This window comes from Heptranchias perlo, chromosome 19, assembly GCF_035084215.1.
Source record: "Heptranchias perlo isolate sHepPer1 chromosome 19, sHepPer1.hap1, whole genome shotgun sequence".
Lineage (NCBI taxonomy): Eukaryota > Metazoa > Chordata > Chondrichthyes > Hexanchiformes > Hexanchidae > Heptranchias > Heptranchias perlo.
In genome coordinates, this window is record NC_090343.1 from 39371911 (window position 1) to 39388192 (window position 16282).

Below are 16282 nucleotides of genomic sequence, written 5' to 3' on the forward strand. Positions count from 1 at the left end.
AGGTGCAATGAATGTATTCAAGAGGACATCTGAGGAGGAGGAAAATGAACATCTATGTCAGTCACGTTGTGCTGTGTTGGGATCTGCTGGTGCACAAAACAGAGGTTTGCAACAAGGATCTGGAGAACAGTAGAGAGGGAACCATCAGAGGGGCCGAGGTCGCAGGAGGCACTACCCACGTGACAGGGTCTACAGGCGGAGGCTGAGCTTCCTGGAACTCTCTGAGGAGCAGTGCCTACGCAGGCTGAGATTGAGTCAGCAGGTGGTCGCAGACATCTGCAGCCACCTTGAGGAGAGCTGCACCCGGCTGGACCTGGTGGTCACGCATTGCCCGTCGCAGTAAAAGTCACCACCGTCCTCAATTTCTTCGCCTCTGGGTCCTTCCAGGGCGCGACCAGTGACATCTCCATGGTGTCTCAATCGTCTGCTTATAAGTGTATAAGACAGATGACGGATGGGTTATTTGCCAGGGCATCCAGTTACATGAACTTCCCCCACGATGACATCATCCAGAATGAGCGGGCAGTGGGTTTCGTCTCTCTGGCTGGCTTCCCATGAGTGCAGGGTACAATCGATTGCACACGCATGGCAATCCGAGGACCAGCACATGAGCCAGGAGTCTTCATAAACTGAAAGAGCTGTCACTCCATCAATGCACAGCTGGTGTGCAACCACGGGAAGAGGTTTCTGCCGGTGTGCACCAGATTCCCTGGCAGCTCTCATGATTCCTTCATACTGCGCAAGTCCAACATTCCATACTTCCAGACAGGAGACAGACTTAATGGCTGGCTCCTCGGAGACAAGGGATACCCCCTGCAGACGTGGCTCATGACACCTGTGAGGAACCCCACCAACGAGGCGCTCCAGCAATATATCACCACCAGGTGTGTCATTGAGCAAACAATAAGGATGTTGAAGATTGTTCCGAGGAGTCCTTCAATACCCACCATCGAGGGTGTTCAGAATAATCGTCGTGTGCTGCGTCCTGCACAACATAGCACAGCAGGGAGGTTTACAGGTGGAGGAGGATGAAGGCGCTCATCAAGCATCCTCTGCTAGAGGCAACATTGAAGAAGAGGAAGAGGATGAGCAGGACAACGATAAGGAGGAGGAGGATATGGAGGATGAGGAGGACAATGAAGATGGGGCGCCCATCGCCAGACCATCCACGCTCAATGCTGCCCATAATGCCAGCAATGCCCTCATATCACAGGTTCTCATAATGAGAGTTGCAAAATAAAGAAATTGAGATACTCAGTCTGCCTGTCACAACCACCACCACCCTACCGCCAACTCCCCCTTCCCTCCCTTTACACAAAAACAGTCCTTCAACCACAGATACAACCATTGCACATTCGCCCAATGGGTATGGCCAAGTATTGGCATTTACGATGAAGCAAATAAAATGGCGTCTTCACACTCAGGATGCAATAATGGGCAAGATGAAGTAGCAGTAATAATCAATAAATGTGATGTGTCAATATAAAAACAAGAAGAATGAACAACATAACATTCCTTCAAACACCCTTGTGCATACACTTGGTGAACTACAATTGCTTTAACTTATGCTTCCTACCGATTCCACGTGGTGCATTCCCTGTGGCTTCAGCAGAGGTAGTGGAAGGTTGCTCAGATTCCTGCCCTGACTGCTGAGATGCACTTGGCCTGTGACCTCTGGGTTTTGGAGCCCGTGACTGCTCCACCTGCACCTATGCAGTGGCAGACTCGGCCATCTGGAGAGGAGGCAGCATTACAGGCACTAGTTGGTGGGGGGGGTGGGGGGACAACGAGTGAGACGTGGAGCACTTTGAGTGGAGTTCCCGCATCCATGTCCACTTTTGCCATCATCCTTCTCCCAGGCCAGCACCACACCATTCCCACCACTCTGCTGCAGAGCAGCTTGGTGAAGAGCAGTGATGCCTGGTAAGGCCATGGATAAGGTATCTGCCATCCTGTTTAAGGCGGCAGACATGTTGACATCCAAGATCTGCATGGCCATAGTCATAGCCTGCATGGACTCATTTGAGAGCCTTGCTTGAAGCTCAATGGAGGTGGCCACTCTCTCCATTGCAGACATTCTCGCATTTACCTGCGACAACAATCCACTAGTGTTGGAGTTGGACTCCTCCATCCTCTCCACTATGGTCAAGTGTGTGAGTAGCACTTTTTCCTGTACCTCACATAAGTGCAGCTGTACCTCAATCAATTTCCTCCTCAACTATGGCCCCCAGGGTTCAGCATCTGTGTCCAGCTGAGCAGAGCTTGGAGAGGACTACGCCCTCTGACGCGGACTCTCCACAGCTGCCCCTGCCACCAGTGTCTGCTCTGTGAGTGGTGAATCACCAGGTGACAACCCAACTCTCTGGCTAACAGGACCCACCGAAGTGCCAGTATCTGCGCTGGTGCATGGATGGATGTTCTGTTATGGTGAACCCTCAGAAGGAATGAGGTCCTCTGAGGAATCGGTGTCTTCCATCTCGTCACATTCTTCTTGAGCATGTGAAGACCCTGGAAGACAACAGAAAGCAATATTAAATATTCATCGGCAAAGTGATAATCTTGCCAATCACCATACTGAGGTCTGTCAGAGTTCAGTGATTGATGAAATAAAGTCATCATGTGTATGAAAGATATTAAAGTTCTGTCATCAGCCATCTGCGGGTTCTCAGTCTCTCTATCTCTGATGGATAGGTATGCAGCTGTCTCACTTAACTCCATTGCCTCCTCCTCCACATCTGTCAGCTGCACTACCTGTGGTGGTCCACCTCCAGTCCTCATCCTCTCCCTTGCATTTTGTGCTCTCTTTTCCTACAAGGGAAGAAAGAACAGACCTGTCAGTGACTGAAGGTGCCATATTCACCCGATGCATGCATTGCTTTGGGTGAGGCTGACTATCAGATAGATGCATCATATTGCATCAGGATTGGGCTGAGTGGCAGTGGTGGGTGCATAAATGGGGAGGTGACGGAGTGCATAGAAAGTGATGGATGGTTGATGCTGAAACTTAAGTGGGTGTGAGGAGTGATGTGATGGAGTAGGTGAGCCAACACAGTGTGAGGGGGGTGGGGGGGGCGGGGGCAGGCGTTGCACAACACACGATGTGAGTGAATCAGTAAATGTGCTCACTTTTCCTGACCTGGTTAGGTCATTAAAACGCTTCCTGCACTGCAGCCAAGACCTGGGCACCATGCTCCTGCTGCTCACCTCTTCTGCCACTTCCAGCCACACCTTCTTAGTGGCAGAGCCAGGTTTCTTCCTCCAATCACTTGGGTAGATGACTCCCTCCTTCTTCTCACAGCACCCGACAGTACTTCAAGTGATGCATCAGAGAAACCTGGGTCCTCTATGTCCATCCCTATCTTTATTTCTTCCTTTCTCCTCCAAAATCCATTTTTGTATTGGCCCTTTAAAAAGCATCATCTGAGTGCGCAGTCCGCCCGCTGCGCAGCTTGGAGACGTAAAACCCGGACGTAAAATTAAGTGCCTTCAATTGAGTTGCAATCGCAGATTCCAACGTGCTCACTTTACTTCTGGGTTTCCCACACAATCATCTACCCACCCGCTAAGTTCCTGGCTCCAAGTGAAAATCATGTCCTAGGCTATGTCTTGACTGTAGTGTCAATGGTCTTTCCATTGGATAAATGTTTGTACTCTCTTATTTTTCTGCTTTCTAATTGTTTATTTTCTACTTTTATTATCCTACCAATTATATTGCACAAAATCTTTCTTCCCAGAATGTTGCTTTCCGGGCACTGATAACTTGAGAATATTGGATGAACTCTGCAAGATATGACATCTGCTGTAGAGGAGTTCACTAATCATATCTGTTCAGTAATGTTTGACAGCTTTTGAGAACAGGAGTCCATTGTGGAACATGTAACTCCTCTATGGCCATCTGCAGTGGAGCCTCCTTAACAGTTATCCTAAGCACAGCTGTAAATTCTCTCGAAAATATCCTAACTGATGCTACGGAAACCTTGTGCTCTGGACAGTGCCCTAATGTGGGCTTCAGCAACTTCATTGCAGTGCTGTAGTCTGCTCCAGCACAGATCACAGGATTTGCTGAGGCAGTACCCAGCAGCAGGAGCACGAGGGGAGTAGGCACAGACCAGGGAGCAGCCTCTCAAGGTTGATACAACATCCATGCCACCCAGCCAACCCACACAAGTGACCCGTGCAAATCCAAGCCGTCACTACTCTCGGATGTGATGCCGTCAGTTGCAGGGCCATCTTGTGAGTTTACACAAGGAGGTACGAGGCCACTACTATCCCAAGAGCCATCCTTTGAGATCAAGGGACCTGCCATCCTACTTCCTCCTCCTCCTACTGGGGTAGCACTAAGTAGTACTAGATTAGACACAAACCATACACAGCCACCACAGGAAAGTACTGGAGGCAAAACAATCATTTGGAACGTTCCTAACACTGTTAGGTGAATAAATTATTTGAAGTCCATTTCCGTGTTGGGGAAATGACCTTCAAATCATTTATTCACCTCACAGTGTTGGGCACAGTCCAGCTGAATCCCCAGCTGAAATCAATGGAATGAAAACCGGATGGGTCCTATAATAGGCTGGCGATCTGCTCCACCAGATTACTGCCCATGCAGTGATAGCAAACATTTACCCCATTGTTCTCTCCCAAAAAAAGAATGATTTTTCATTATTTAATATCTAAATGCTGCTATATCAGACATTGGGTGTCATTCTGTTGCCAAGAAATAGACAGGAAATACTTGCAATACCCTTTTACCATTACCTTTATGTTTCTGAATCTTGGTATAAACAGATAATAAAGTGTACTGGATTTATTCTCTAGCGCTAACAACGTATTAAAATCAAATTAAAAACATATAGGTGGCTTATCAATAGCTTCAAATAGACTGGAGCTTCTTACATTTAAGTTTCTATGGCAGTTGTGTGCCCACAGATAAACAGAATATCGTGCAACTTAAGGTGAGTTGTAGGCATTTTTTCACTACTGCCGGAGACTGTCTCACCAGTTGTAATGCTTATCAGTTGTGAGTCTTTCATACTCATGAAAGAGTGCCTGCAATATGCCATCACCAATGCGGTGTTCTTAATTTACACTACAGTCTCCAGGTTACATTGTAATGGTGTGAAGGTCTCGTCCCCTTTTTAATGGCTGCTGTTTCACTAAGAAGTACAAGTCACAATCTATATTTCAAGGGTATTGAAATTTTGTTGACGGTGTGACTTGTACATTGGATTTATGGTAATATTTTAATGACCTACTTCAGTTAATTTTGAAAATAATCTAAAAATTATATTTCTCCATCCTAAGAACATAAGAAATAGGAACAGGAGTAGGCCATACGGCCCCTCGAGCCTGCTCCGCTATTCAATAAGATCATGGCTGATCTTTGACCTCAACTCCACTTTCCCGCCCGATCCTCATATCCTTTGATTCTCCTAGAGTCCAAAAATCTATCGATCTCAGCCTTGAATGTACTCAATGATTGAGCATCCACAGACCTCTGGGGTAGAGAATTCCAAAGATTCACAACCCTCTGAGTAAGAAATTCCTCCTCATCTCAGTCTTAAATGGCCGACCCCTTATCCTGAGACTATGATCCCTAGTTCTAGACTCTCCAGCCAGGGGAAACTTCCTCTCAGCATCTACCCTGTCAAGCCCCCTCAGAATCTTATATGTTTCAATGAGATCACTTCTCATTCTTCTAAACTCCAGAGAATATAAACCCATTCTACTCAATCTCTCCTCATATGACAACCCTCTCATCCCAGGAATCAATCTTTGTTTATGAATGTATAAAGCTAATGTTTGCTTTTATTTGCAGGATGCACATTAAGACTTTTGGATTGCCTAAGTCTGACGTAGGATTCGTCTCCAACACGGGTGTCAGATTTTCAGTGGACAATGCCTACATTGGCATTGACGGAAAGTGGCATGTGAAATTTGGATTGATGTACGTTTTTGTCCTATGTTCCTGATAACCTGTTGTTCAAGGATTTAGTGTACAATATTCTGTTAAATGTCAAATGACAAGCTCCAAATGTTCACTATGGATAGCAGTACAATATGTACGGTCAAAACACAATGAGGTGTTAACCTTTCTGACTAACAAGTTTGAAAAACAAATTAGCATTTCAGGATTGCTGTATACCCCAACTGTTATAATTCCAAAACAAAGACCTTTCCTGATGTGTGCCTCCGTGCATTTGTTTTAACAAATCTATAGATATATTTGCAAACATCGTGTTTCCAGATTTGTTAAAAGTAACACACAGAGCAAAAGCTTGGAGTACATCGTAAAATTTAGAATGCCACGTGCAATAATGGGACATTGTGCTTACAAGTGTCAGCCGTGGCTCAGTGATAGCACTCTCACCTCTGAAGCCGAAGGTTACAGGTTCACGAGTACAAAATCTAGGTTGATGCTCCAGAGCAGTGCTGAGGGAGTGCTGCACTGACAAAGGTGCCGTTTTTTTGGATGAGACGATAAACCGAGGCCCCATCTGCCCTCTCAGGTTGACTTAAAAGATTGCACGGCACTATTCGAAGAAGAGCAGGGCAGTTTTCCCCAGTGTCCTGGCCAATATTTATCCCTCAGCCAACATCACAAATAAAAGAACAGATTATCTGGTCATTCCTGTTTGTGTGACCTTGCTGTGCAAAAATTGACTGCCACATTTCATACGTTACTACAGTGACTACACTTAAAAAGCACTTCATTAGCTGTAATGCACTTTGGGACGTCCTGAAGTCATGAAAGGCGCTATAAAATTGCAAGTTCTTTCTTTCATTAGGACCATTTGGAGGCACGCTCTGTTTCAACAGAGAACATTAAATTCAACACCTTTAAACTTAATCAGATTACCTAATTTCACTGAAGACTGAACTGCTGTTGCAACAAGTTGTCTGCTTTTTTAAAATTTAAAATGGAATTAAAAGAATTTAACCTGCAAAAATAAACTTCAAATCAAAATATTTTTAAATACAACAAAAGCCATATGCATATAATGATATTATAATCAAAATTATAAGACCATAAGAGCATAAGACATAGGAGCAGGAGTAGGCCATTCGGCCCCTCGAGCCTGCTCCGCCATTTAATGAAATTATGGCTGATCTGATTTTTACCTCAACTCCACTTTCCTGCCCTTTCCCCATATCCTTTGACTCCCTTGCTGATCAAAAATTTGTCTAACTCAGCCTTGAATGTATTCAATGACTCAGCCTTCACAGCTTTTTGGGGTAAAGAATTCCAAAGATTCACGACCCTCTGGAAGAAGAAATTCCTCCTCATTCCCGTCTTAAACGGGCGACCCTTTATTCTGAGACTATGCCTCCTAGTTTTAGATTCCCCCATGAGGGGTAACATCCTCTCAGCATCTACCCTATTGAGTCCCCTCAGAATCTTGTATGTTTCAATAAGGTCTCCTCTCATTCTTCTAAACTCCAATGAGTATAGACCCAACCTGTTCAATCTTTCCTCATAAGGCAACCCTTCCATACCCGGAATCAACCCAGTGAACCTTCTCTGAACTGCCTCCAATGCAAGTATGTCCTTCCTTAAATAAGGGCACCAGAACTGTACACAGTACTCCAGGTGTGGTCTCACCAGCATCCTGTACAGTTGTAGCATGACTTCCCTGCTTTTGTACTCCATCCCCCTAGAAATAAAGGACGATATTCCGTTTGCCTTCCGGATTGTAACATGGTTACATTCCATATCCAATTAGAGGGTGAGAAGGTTGGTTCTCAAACAAGCATACTGAGTTTGAATAAAGGAGACTATGATGGTATAAGAGCGGAATTGATTAAAGTGGACTGGGAAAATAGATTAAAGGGTAAGACGGTACATGAACAGTGATGTTCATTCAAGGAGTTATTTTACAACTTTCAAAAAAAATATATTCCACTGAGGAAAAAAGGGTGTAAAAGAAATGACAGCCATCCGTGGCTAAGTAAAGAAATTAAGGATAGTATCCGACTAAAAACAAGGACATATAAGGTAGCTAAACTTAGTGGGAGGATAGAAGATTGGGAAGTCTTCAAAAGACAGCAAAAAGTAACTAAAGGATTGATTAAGAAAGGGAAGATAGATTATGAAAATAAATTAGCAAAAAATATAAAAACAGATAGCAAGAGTTTCTACAGTTATATAAAAAGAAAAAGGGTGGCTAAGGCAAACGTAGGTCTCTTAGAGGATGAGACCGGGAAATTAATGGTGGGAAACATGGAGATGGCAAAAATGCTGAACAAATATTTTGTTTCAGTCTTTACGGTAGAGGACACTAAGAATATCCCAACACTGGACAAACAGAGGGCTCTAGGGGGGGAGGAGCTAAATACGATTAAAATCACTAAGGAATTGGTACTCAGTAAATTAATGGGACTCAAGGCGGATAAATCCCCTGGACCTGATGGCTTACATCCGAGGGTCTTGAGGGAAGTGGCAGTAGGGATTGTGGATGCTTTGGTAATAATTTTCCAAAATTCTCTGGACTTGGCAAAGGTCCCAGCAGATTGGAAAACTGCTAATGTAACACCCTTATTTAAAAAGGGTAGTAGGCATAAGGCTGGAAATTATAGACCAGTTGGCCTAACATCTGTGGTGGGTAAAGTTTTGGAGTCTATTATTAAGGAGACAGTAGCGGAACATTTGGATCAACATAATTTAATAGGACAAAGTCAGCATGGCTTTACGAAGGGGTAGTCATGTCTGACAAATTTGCTTGAGTTCTTTGAGGACATAATGTACAGGGTGGATAAAGGGGAACCAGTGGACGTAGTGTATTTAGACTTCCAGAAGGCATTCGACAAGGTGCCACATAAAAGATTATTGCTCAAGATAAAGAATCACTGGACTGGGGGTAATATTCTGTCATGGGTGGAGGATTGGTTATCTAACAGGAAGCAGAGAGTTGGGATAAATGGTTCATTCTCGGACTGGCAACCAGTAGCCAGTGGTGTTCCGCAGGGGTTGGTGCTGGGTCCCCAACTCTTTACAATCTATATTAACGATTTGGAGGAGGGGACCGATGGTAACATATCAAAGTTTGCAGATGATACAAAGATGGGAGGGAAAGTAGAGAGTGAGGAGGACATAAAAAACCTACAAGGGGATATAGACAGGCTGGTGAGTGGGCAGAGATTTGGCAGATGCAATACAATATTGGAAAATATGAGGTTATGCACTTTGGCAGGAAACATCAGAGAGCAAGTTATTATCTTAATGGCGAGAAACTGGGAAGTACTGCAGTACAAAGGGATCTGGGGGTCCTAGTGCAAGAAAATCAAAAGGTTAGTATGCAGGTGCAGCAGGTGATCAAGAAGGCCAACGGAATGTTGGCTTTTTTTGCTAGGGGGATAGAATATAAAAACAGGGAGGTATTGCTGCAGTTATATAGGGTATTGGTGAGACCGCACCTAGAATACTGCATACAGTTTTGGTGTCCATACTTAAGAAAAGACATACTTGCTCTCGAGGCAGTACAAAGAAGGTTCACTCGGTTAATCCCGGGGATGAGGAGAGGTTGAGTAGATTGGGACTCTACTCATTGGAGTTCAGAAGAATGAGAGGCGATCTTATTGAAACATATAAGATTGTGAAGGGACTTGATCGGGTGGATGCGGTAAGGATGTTCCCAAGGATGGGTGAAACTAGAACGAGGGGGCATAATCTTAGAATATGGGGCTGCTCTTTCAAAACTGAGATGAGGAGAAACTTCTTCACTCAGAGGGTAGTAGGTCTGTGGAATTTGCTGCCCCAGGAAGCTGTGGAAGCTACATCATTAAATAAATTTAAAACAGAAATCGACAGTTTCCTAGAAGTAATGGGAATTAGGGGTTATGGGGAGTGGGCAGGAAATTGGACATGAATTTAGATTTGAGGTTAGGATCAGATCAGCCATGATCTTATTGAATGGCGGAGCAGGCTCGAGGGGCCGATTGGCCTACTCCTGCTCCTATTTCTTATGTTCTTATGTTATTACCTGTTGCACCTCTATGTTGACTTTTTGTGTTTCATGTACGAGGACACCAGATCCCTCTGTACCGCAGCATTTTGTAGTATTTCTCCATTCAAATAATATTTTGCTTTTTTATTTTTCCTCCCAAAGTGGATGACTTCACATCTTCCCATATTATACTCCAGTGACAATTTTTTTTACCCTGCCACAGTATCTCCCTTACTGGTGCAAATATTAAGTATGGGGCTGTAAAGCGATTCTGGTCTCATTGACTGATACGACTATTTGCACCTTTTCGCTGTATGAGACGTAATAAACACAACCAAGCAGAAGTTGAGAAATGCTCCAATATACAATTGTGACACTGTACCTTTCAAATTTGCTATCAGCTGTCATAATCAGTACCGCAGTTTTTAAAAATTTAGTTTACGATTTTGTATAAGAATATAAGGCGAGTAAAGGAGATTCTTCCCCTCGACCATTCTTATATTCAGCTCCTTGTATCAGATTCATGCAAACCATGCACAACAAAAAAATACTTGATTAAGAAAGGGTACAGAAAAGAACAATGACACTTTTTTCTTATTCGTTCATGGGATGTGGGCGTCGCTGGCGAGGCCGGCATTTATTGCCCATCCCTAATCGCCCTTGAGAAGGTGGTGGTGAGTCACCTTCTTGAACCGCTGCAGTCCGTATGGTGATGGTCCTCCCACTGTGCTGTTAGGAAGGGAGTTCCAGGATTTTGACCCAGCGACGATGAAGGACCGGCGATATATTTCCAAGTCGGGATGGTGTGTGACTTGGAGGGGAACGTGCAGGTGGTGTTGTTCCCATGTGCCTGCTGCTCTTGTCCTTCTCGGTGGTAGAGGTCCTAAATATAAAGGGAATGAACTACGCAGAAAGGTTGGAGAAACGTGAGCCTTACAATCTGGATAAAAGAGGGTTAGGGAGGACCTCATTGAAGAACACAACTATTAAATGGTACAGATTATCACCACACGTGCACCAAGAAAGTGGGACCAGAAAATATAAATTTACTTTTTACTAATTTTAATTTATGACTGATATCAGGAAAAATTTAATTCAAAGAATGATAGATGTTTGAAATAATCTACCAAGCAAGATAATGGAGGCAAAAACATTGGAGTTATTCAAAATACAATCAGAGATGTGATGTGAGAGTTAATGTATCAGAGAGATGAACTTCGATGAGCTGTATGGCCTTTTCTCATCCCTGATTTTTCTTGTGCTCATCTTCCTCCTGAATTGTCACAATGCCTATTCCATTTACTCCCTGTGCTTATCTTTTATAAATGCTTCAGTGGAGTCTCCACTCACGGCCAGATGACTGCCTTCCATGTTAACCACTGTGAGTGTGAATACACTGCTCTTTAAATCATGTCTTTCACTGATGTCACATACTTTAGCCCTTTGGCTCAGTGTGCATTTACTTCTAATTACAATGTCCGTGAAGCACCTTGCAATATTTTTCCATGTTAAAGGCACTGTATGAGTGCAAGTGTAGTTCCACAAAAAGAACCTCTCCACATTCCCTCCATGAGCTAAGAGACTCGGATCATGCCTCCCCTGCCCTTTCTGTTTACAGTGAAAACAGTTTGAGTTTATTTTGCAGCACTTAATTGCTGATTTAAGACCCCAATGTCATCCTCGGCACTTTGTTCAGAGTTCCTTTAAGTGCTTGTATATTTTTTTTACAAGTATGGGGACCAAAACAGGACACAGTACTGCAGGTGAGGTCTCACCGGTGGATTTATGCTCCATGGTTATAATTATACACCAAATATTCTTTTATGTAACATTAAAACAATCATTTTAATGTTACATAGCAACATCTTACAGTGGTCTATTGCAATGAATAGCCATTCCAACAAGATTCACATAACTGAAACAGTGTACCCAACAAGGTGAATCATGGCCTGGTTCTGCCAGTGCTGCTTTTGTTGTGGCCATTAATAGGTGCACAGAAACAGTTTAGGGCAACTGACCTTTGTATTTTCTACCCCAACATGTGGCAAAGCCCATGGTGCTAGCCCTAATGTGATACCTCACCAATACCAGGACTAAGAATGGGAACTCTCGAGGTAGGGATTTGGGGGCAATCCTTTTTATTATAAAGTCTCTAAACTTTTTGTTTATCTCATTATTATATTTTCACATTGTGATAACTTGCCTAATTAATTATGTGACAGTGGCTACATCGTCTACATCTGATTGTGCTCTAATTTTTAAAAATTAAAAGAGGGCTAAGTTCTTGAAATTTATTTTCCTGCCTCATATCTGCCACAGAATCCATATTATAATATTACACATTATATGGCAGAACCTGGACTTAATTTTACAAGTAAGAAGGACTTGAATTGGTTGTCGACTGGAGTATTATGTACCTATTATCATCAAACCTATGTACATAGGTGCATAGAGACAAATGCTGCAAGGGAGATTTGAGTTCAGAAGGGTAGACAAAAGATTGTGACAACACCTAACAAGTCAGGTAATCATTTCAGTGTAAACAGCATTATGTAAGCTAAAATTTTCATCATTATATGTGCCAGAGTCATCATCTACTTTGTATTGATGCCTGATGATTCTTTGATTAATGGTACAAGTAGCAATTTGGAAGAAAATTTTGTGCTGATGAGGGCTGATTAATTTATACGTGACTGTGGCAGGTGTGTGAGTAATTGTTTCATGTGCATTACCTTTCAATAGAAAAGATGGAGGAACCTTTGATCTGAACATCAATGATCTTTCAGCTGCATTCATTGTCAACATTTCACAGAACCACTTCCGACCTGTGCTGAGCTACAATGGCTGTGGCGCAAGATTAAACCGTTTAGACCTTCAGCTTCATGGAGGGAGCAGGTATGCTCATTGTGCAACATGGAAGGTATATGCAATGTGAAACACCCAAGGTAAACACTTTGTGAAACACCCAAGGTATGCACATTGTGAAAAATGGAAAGTATACACATTGTGAAAAACGGAAAGTATACACATTGTGAAACATGGAAAGTATACACATTGAAAAACACAGAAAGTATACACATTGTGAAACATGGAAAGTATACACATTGAAAAACACAGAAAGTATACACATTGAAAAACACGGAAAGTATACACATTGTGAAACATGGAAAGTATACACATTGTGAAACACGGAAGGTATACACATTGTGATACATGGAAAGTATACACATAGTGATACACGGAAGGTATACACATTGTGTACGAGGATTTTCCCGTTACTGTCACAACAAAGGATTGTTAGTCCTTCATCAATAACTTCTGTCCGAATCGAGTGTGAGTGGTTATTCAACAACAAGTTTTAATATTGACTTACAACAGAATTGCATTACAGCTGTCTTCAACATTACATTAAATGACAAGCAAATAATTCAACCTAGTTTCTGGCGGACTCAAGATGATCAGACTTGACCTCCGTAGGCTGCCTCTTGGCTTTGGACTTTCGACTGTCCCAACAGCACTAACATTTGGGAGGAAGCATGCCATATCTTTATACTAATCGGCTGCTTTGTTCTGCACGTACGCATCGCTAGCCTTATCTCCTGGTTGTAAATTATCCTGCCAGGCTAACGCCACATTAGCAACTCAAGATGAGCTGTTTTACGTTGGATAACTAATCACCTCAGGCTGCATTTCTGTTGTTACAAGCTGTTATTGTTGTTTTGGAATGTGTGGGCCTCTTCCTCATTGGTGCTTTATAGCCTTGAGTGCCCTGTTTTGCTCCCTAATTCTCGTTGTCTCAACAATTTCTATATGCTATCAGGTCTGTGGAGTGTTGGTTCCTTGGTTACCACATCACTTATCTTGGTGTAGACCACCTCCTGACTTTAGTATGTCTCCAAAACTCTTACTTGTTTAAGCAGTCTTTCAATGTTGGGATGTCAGCCTCATCATCCCTGCTGTTCAGCTTTGTAAGCTGTCCTTGTTCTCACAGAGATCCAGATCCATGCCCCCCTCAACATCGCCCTCTTGCTAAACTTGTGGACGCTATGCAAGACGGTATACTTGACCACGCTTATTTTAAACCATATTCTTACACATTGTGATACACAGAAGGTATACACATCATGAAACACCCAAAGTATACACATCATGAAACACCCAAAGTATACACATCATGAAACACCCAAAGTATACACATTGTGAAACACCCAAGATTTGCACATTGTGAAACACGGAAGGGATACACATTGTGAAACACATATAATAATATAAAAATTCCCATAAAATTTCAGTTTCACAGAGCGAAACAGGGCACTCAAGGCTATAAAGCACCGATGAGGAAGAGGCCCACACATTCCAGAACAACAATAACAGCTTGTAACAACAGAAATGTAGATTTCTTCACACGGTTTGGTAATTTCCATTTCCGGTGCGAGCATAAAACTGGTGGATGCAGATTGGCCGCCTATTATACCCCTCACCTGGTTTTCCATTCCATTGACTTCAATGGAAGAAAAATCAGGCAGTTTCTATAATGGGCACCTGAGTCAAGAAGAACATAAGATCATGTTCCCTCCATACACATTAGATCAGAGTATGTAATGCAGAGAGATTTGGAAGGGAAGAAAATAGCTAAATTTGGAAAGGTGGTTGAGTTGACTCCTACCCTGAAGGTGCTGACTCATGTTGTAGTTTGGTTCCATAGTCGCTGACAGCCCTCTAGTACCTCACCCAAGTAGCAGTTATTCACATATAAGCAGGTTTTTTCATCCATGAGTGGGATTGCAGTCAAATCGAGTCCTGTTCTTGTACACCATCCACAGTGTGCACTTTACACCAGAAGTGACTGGATTGGAATCGGGAGCAGAATTCCTGATTCCCATTTCTTCCCACCTTCCTAGTCCAACAACAACAAAAACAATTTGGTAATTGTAATGTCCCCACTATTTACTTTAGCTGAAGTCAGCTAACTTATCTGGGGACCTGCCTTGTCTGTCCGGCTCAGTACAACACTGGGTGATGAATTTACTTACCAAGTCAGTGGAGGATAACCATAATTTTACAACTATAAAAATCTAAAAACATGGTTCCAATTCCATGAAGTGGAAATCAATTTTCAGAAGCAAAGCATGGATTAGTAACTAAGAATCTTACCGCCTTGCATCACATTACTGTACTTCTGATAACTTTATTTTTCTTTTCAAAGCTGGTTTTACAATATGTTCCTTGCTGAAGTGAGAAATAAAATTAGACAAGTTGTTCCCCAGAAGGTAAGCTATTATTCTTTTTACCTTTAGGTCCAAAGTTCTAATCAACTCAAGAGCAAAAAGTGGTGTGTAAAATGGAAGGGAGCCTGTGGTAGTTACTCATAGGCTTATGTGTGCAATAAGAAGATGTGTATAATTGAACTAACAGAGGGTTGGTTAAGACCAGAGGTTTTAATACCATCTGAGTTTAAAATGCTTAGAAAGGTTAGAAGAAATAAGCCAGTGGGAGGGCAAGGAGTAAAAGGAGGACATTGTTAGTAAGGGAAAGTCTAAAAGTTAATAATAATACAGACTTTTTTATTTGTTCCTGGGATGTTAGTGACACTGGCAAGGCAGTATTTGTTGCCCTGAGGGCATTAACAGTCACCCACATAGTGTGGGACTGGAGTCACATGTAGGCCAGGCTGTGTAGGGGTGGCAGGATCCCATCACTGAAGGTCATTCATGAACCAGTTGGGTTTTTATAACAATCTGGTAGCTTTATAATGGTCATTTTCTGGTGCTAGCCCACAGTTAACCAGATTTAACTCTGGGTAGAGGGAGATCCAAATCAGTCTGAATGAAAATCTGTGGCATCATAGGAAGAAAACTAATTACTGGCAACTCCTATACACCACCTACAAGAAGGAGATTGATATTCATTCACTTGAACAAGTAAAAAGTGCATCAGAGACTGAGGTTGGGGGTAAAATTGGTCTTTGCCAGTAGCACAAAACACGCCCATAGCGAATCGACAGCTCGTTTTACACCACGCTCAATTCCCTTTTCGATTGACTTCAATGGAAGAGGAAATTGGACGCCATGTAAAGTGGGCTGTCGATTCACTATAAGTACGTTTCACTCTACCGCCGAAGACCAATTTCACCCCCAGAGGTTCTGTCCTCACCAGGATTGCTGGTCACCTCAACCATCCCTTCTCTCCTAATTCAGCTCAACTTCCATGAAAATGTTAATGGATAATCAGATGGAAGGATATTGGGTGTGCAGATGATTGAAGTTGTAAAATTCAGAAGGATCTGGTAAGACTTAATAATTGTGTAGGCAAATTGCCTTGTTATTGAGAAATATGAG

At 42.8% G+C, this 16282-nt stretch overlaps 1 protein-coding gene across 1 annotated transcript in view; it reads left to right on the plus strand.

Moving 5' to 3' along the window:
- The window catches only part of LOC137335316 (bactericidal permeability-increasing protein-like), a 50042-nt gene that overhangs the window by 6397 nt on the left and 27363 nt on the right, over positions 1 to 16282 (plus strand). Inside the window, exons 4-6 of the mRNA XM_068000633.1 lie at positions 5819 to 5947; positions 12687 to 12839; positions 15151 to 15214. Coding sequence (XP_067856734.1) covers positions 5819 to 5947; positions 12687 to 12839; positions 15151 to 15214 — 346 coding nt within the window. The remainder of the gene's footprint in view (positions 1 to 5818; positions 5948 to 12686; positions 12840 to 15150; positions 15215 to 16282) is intronic.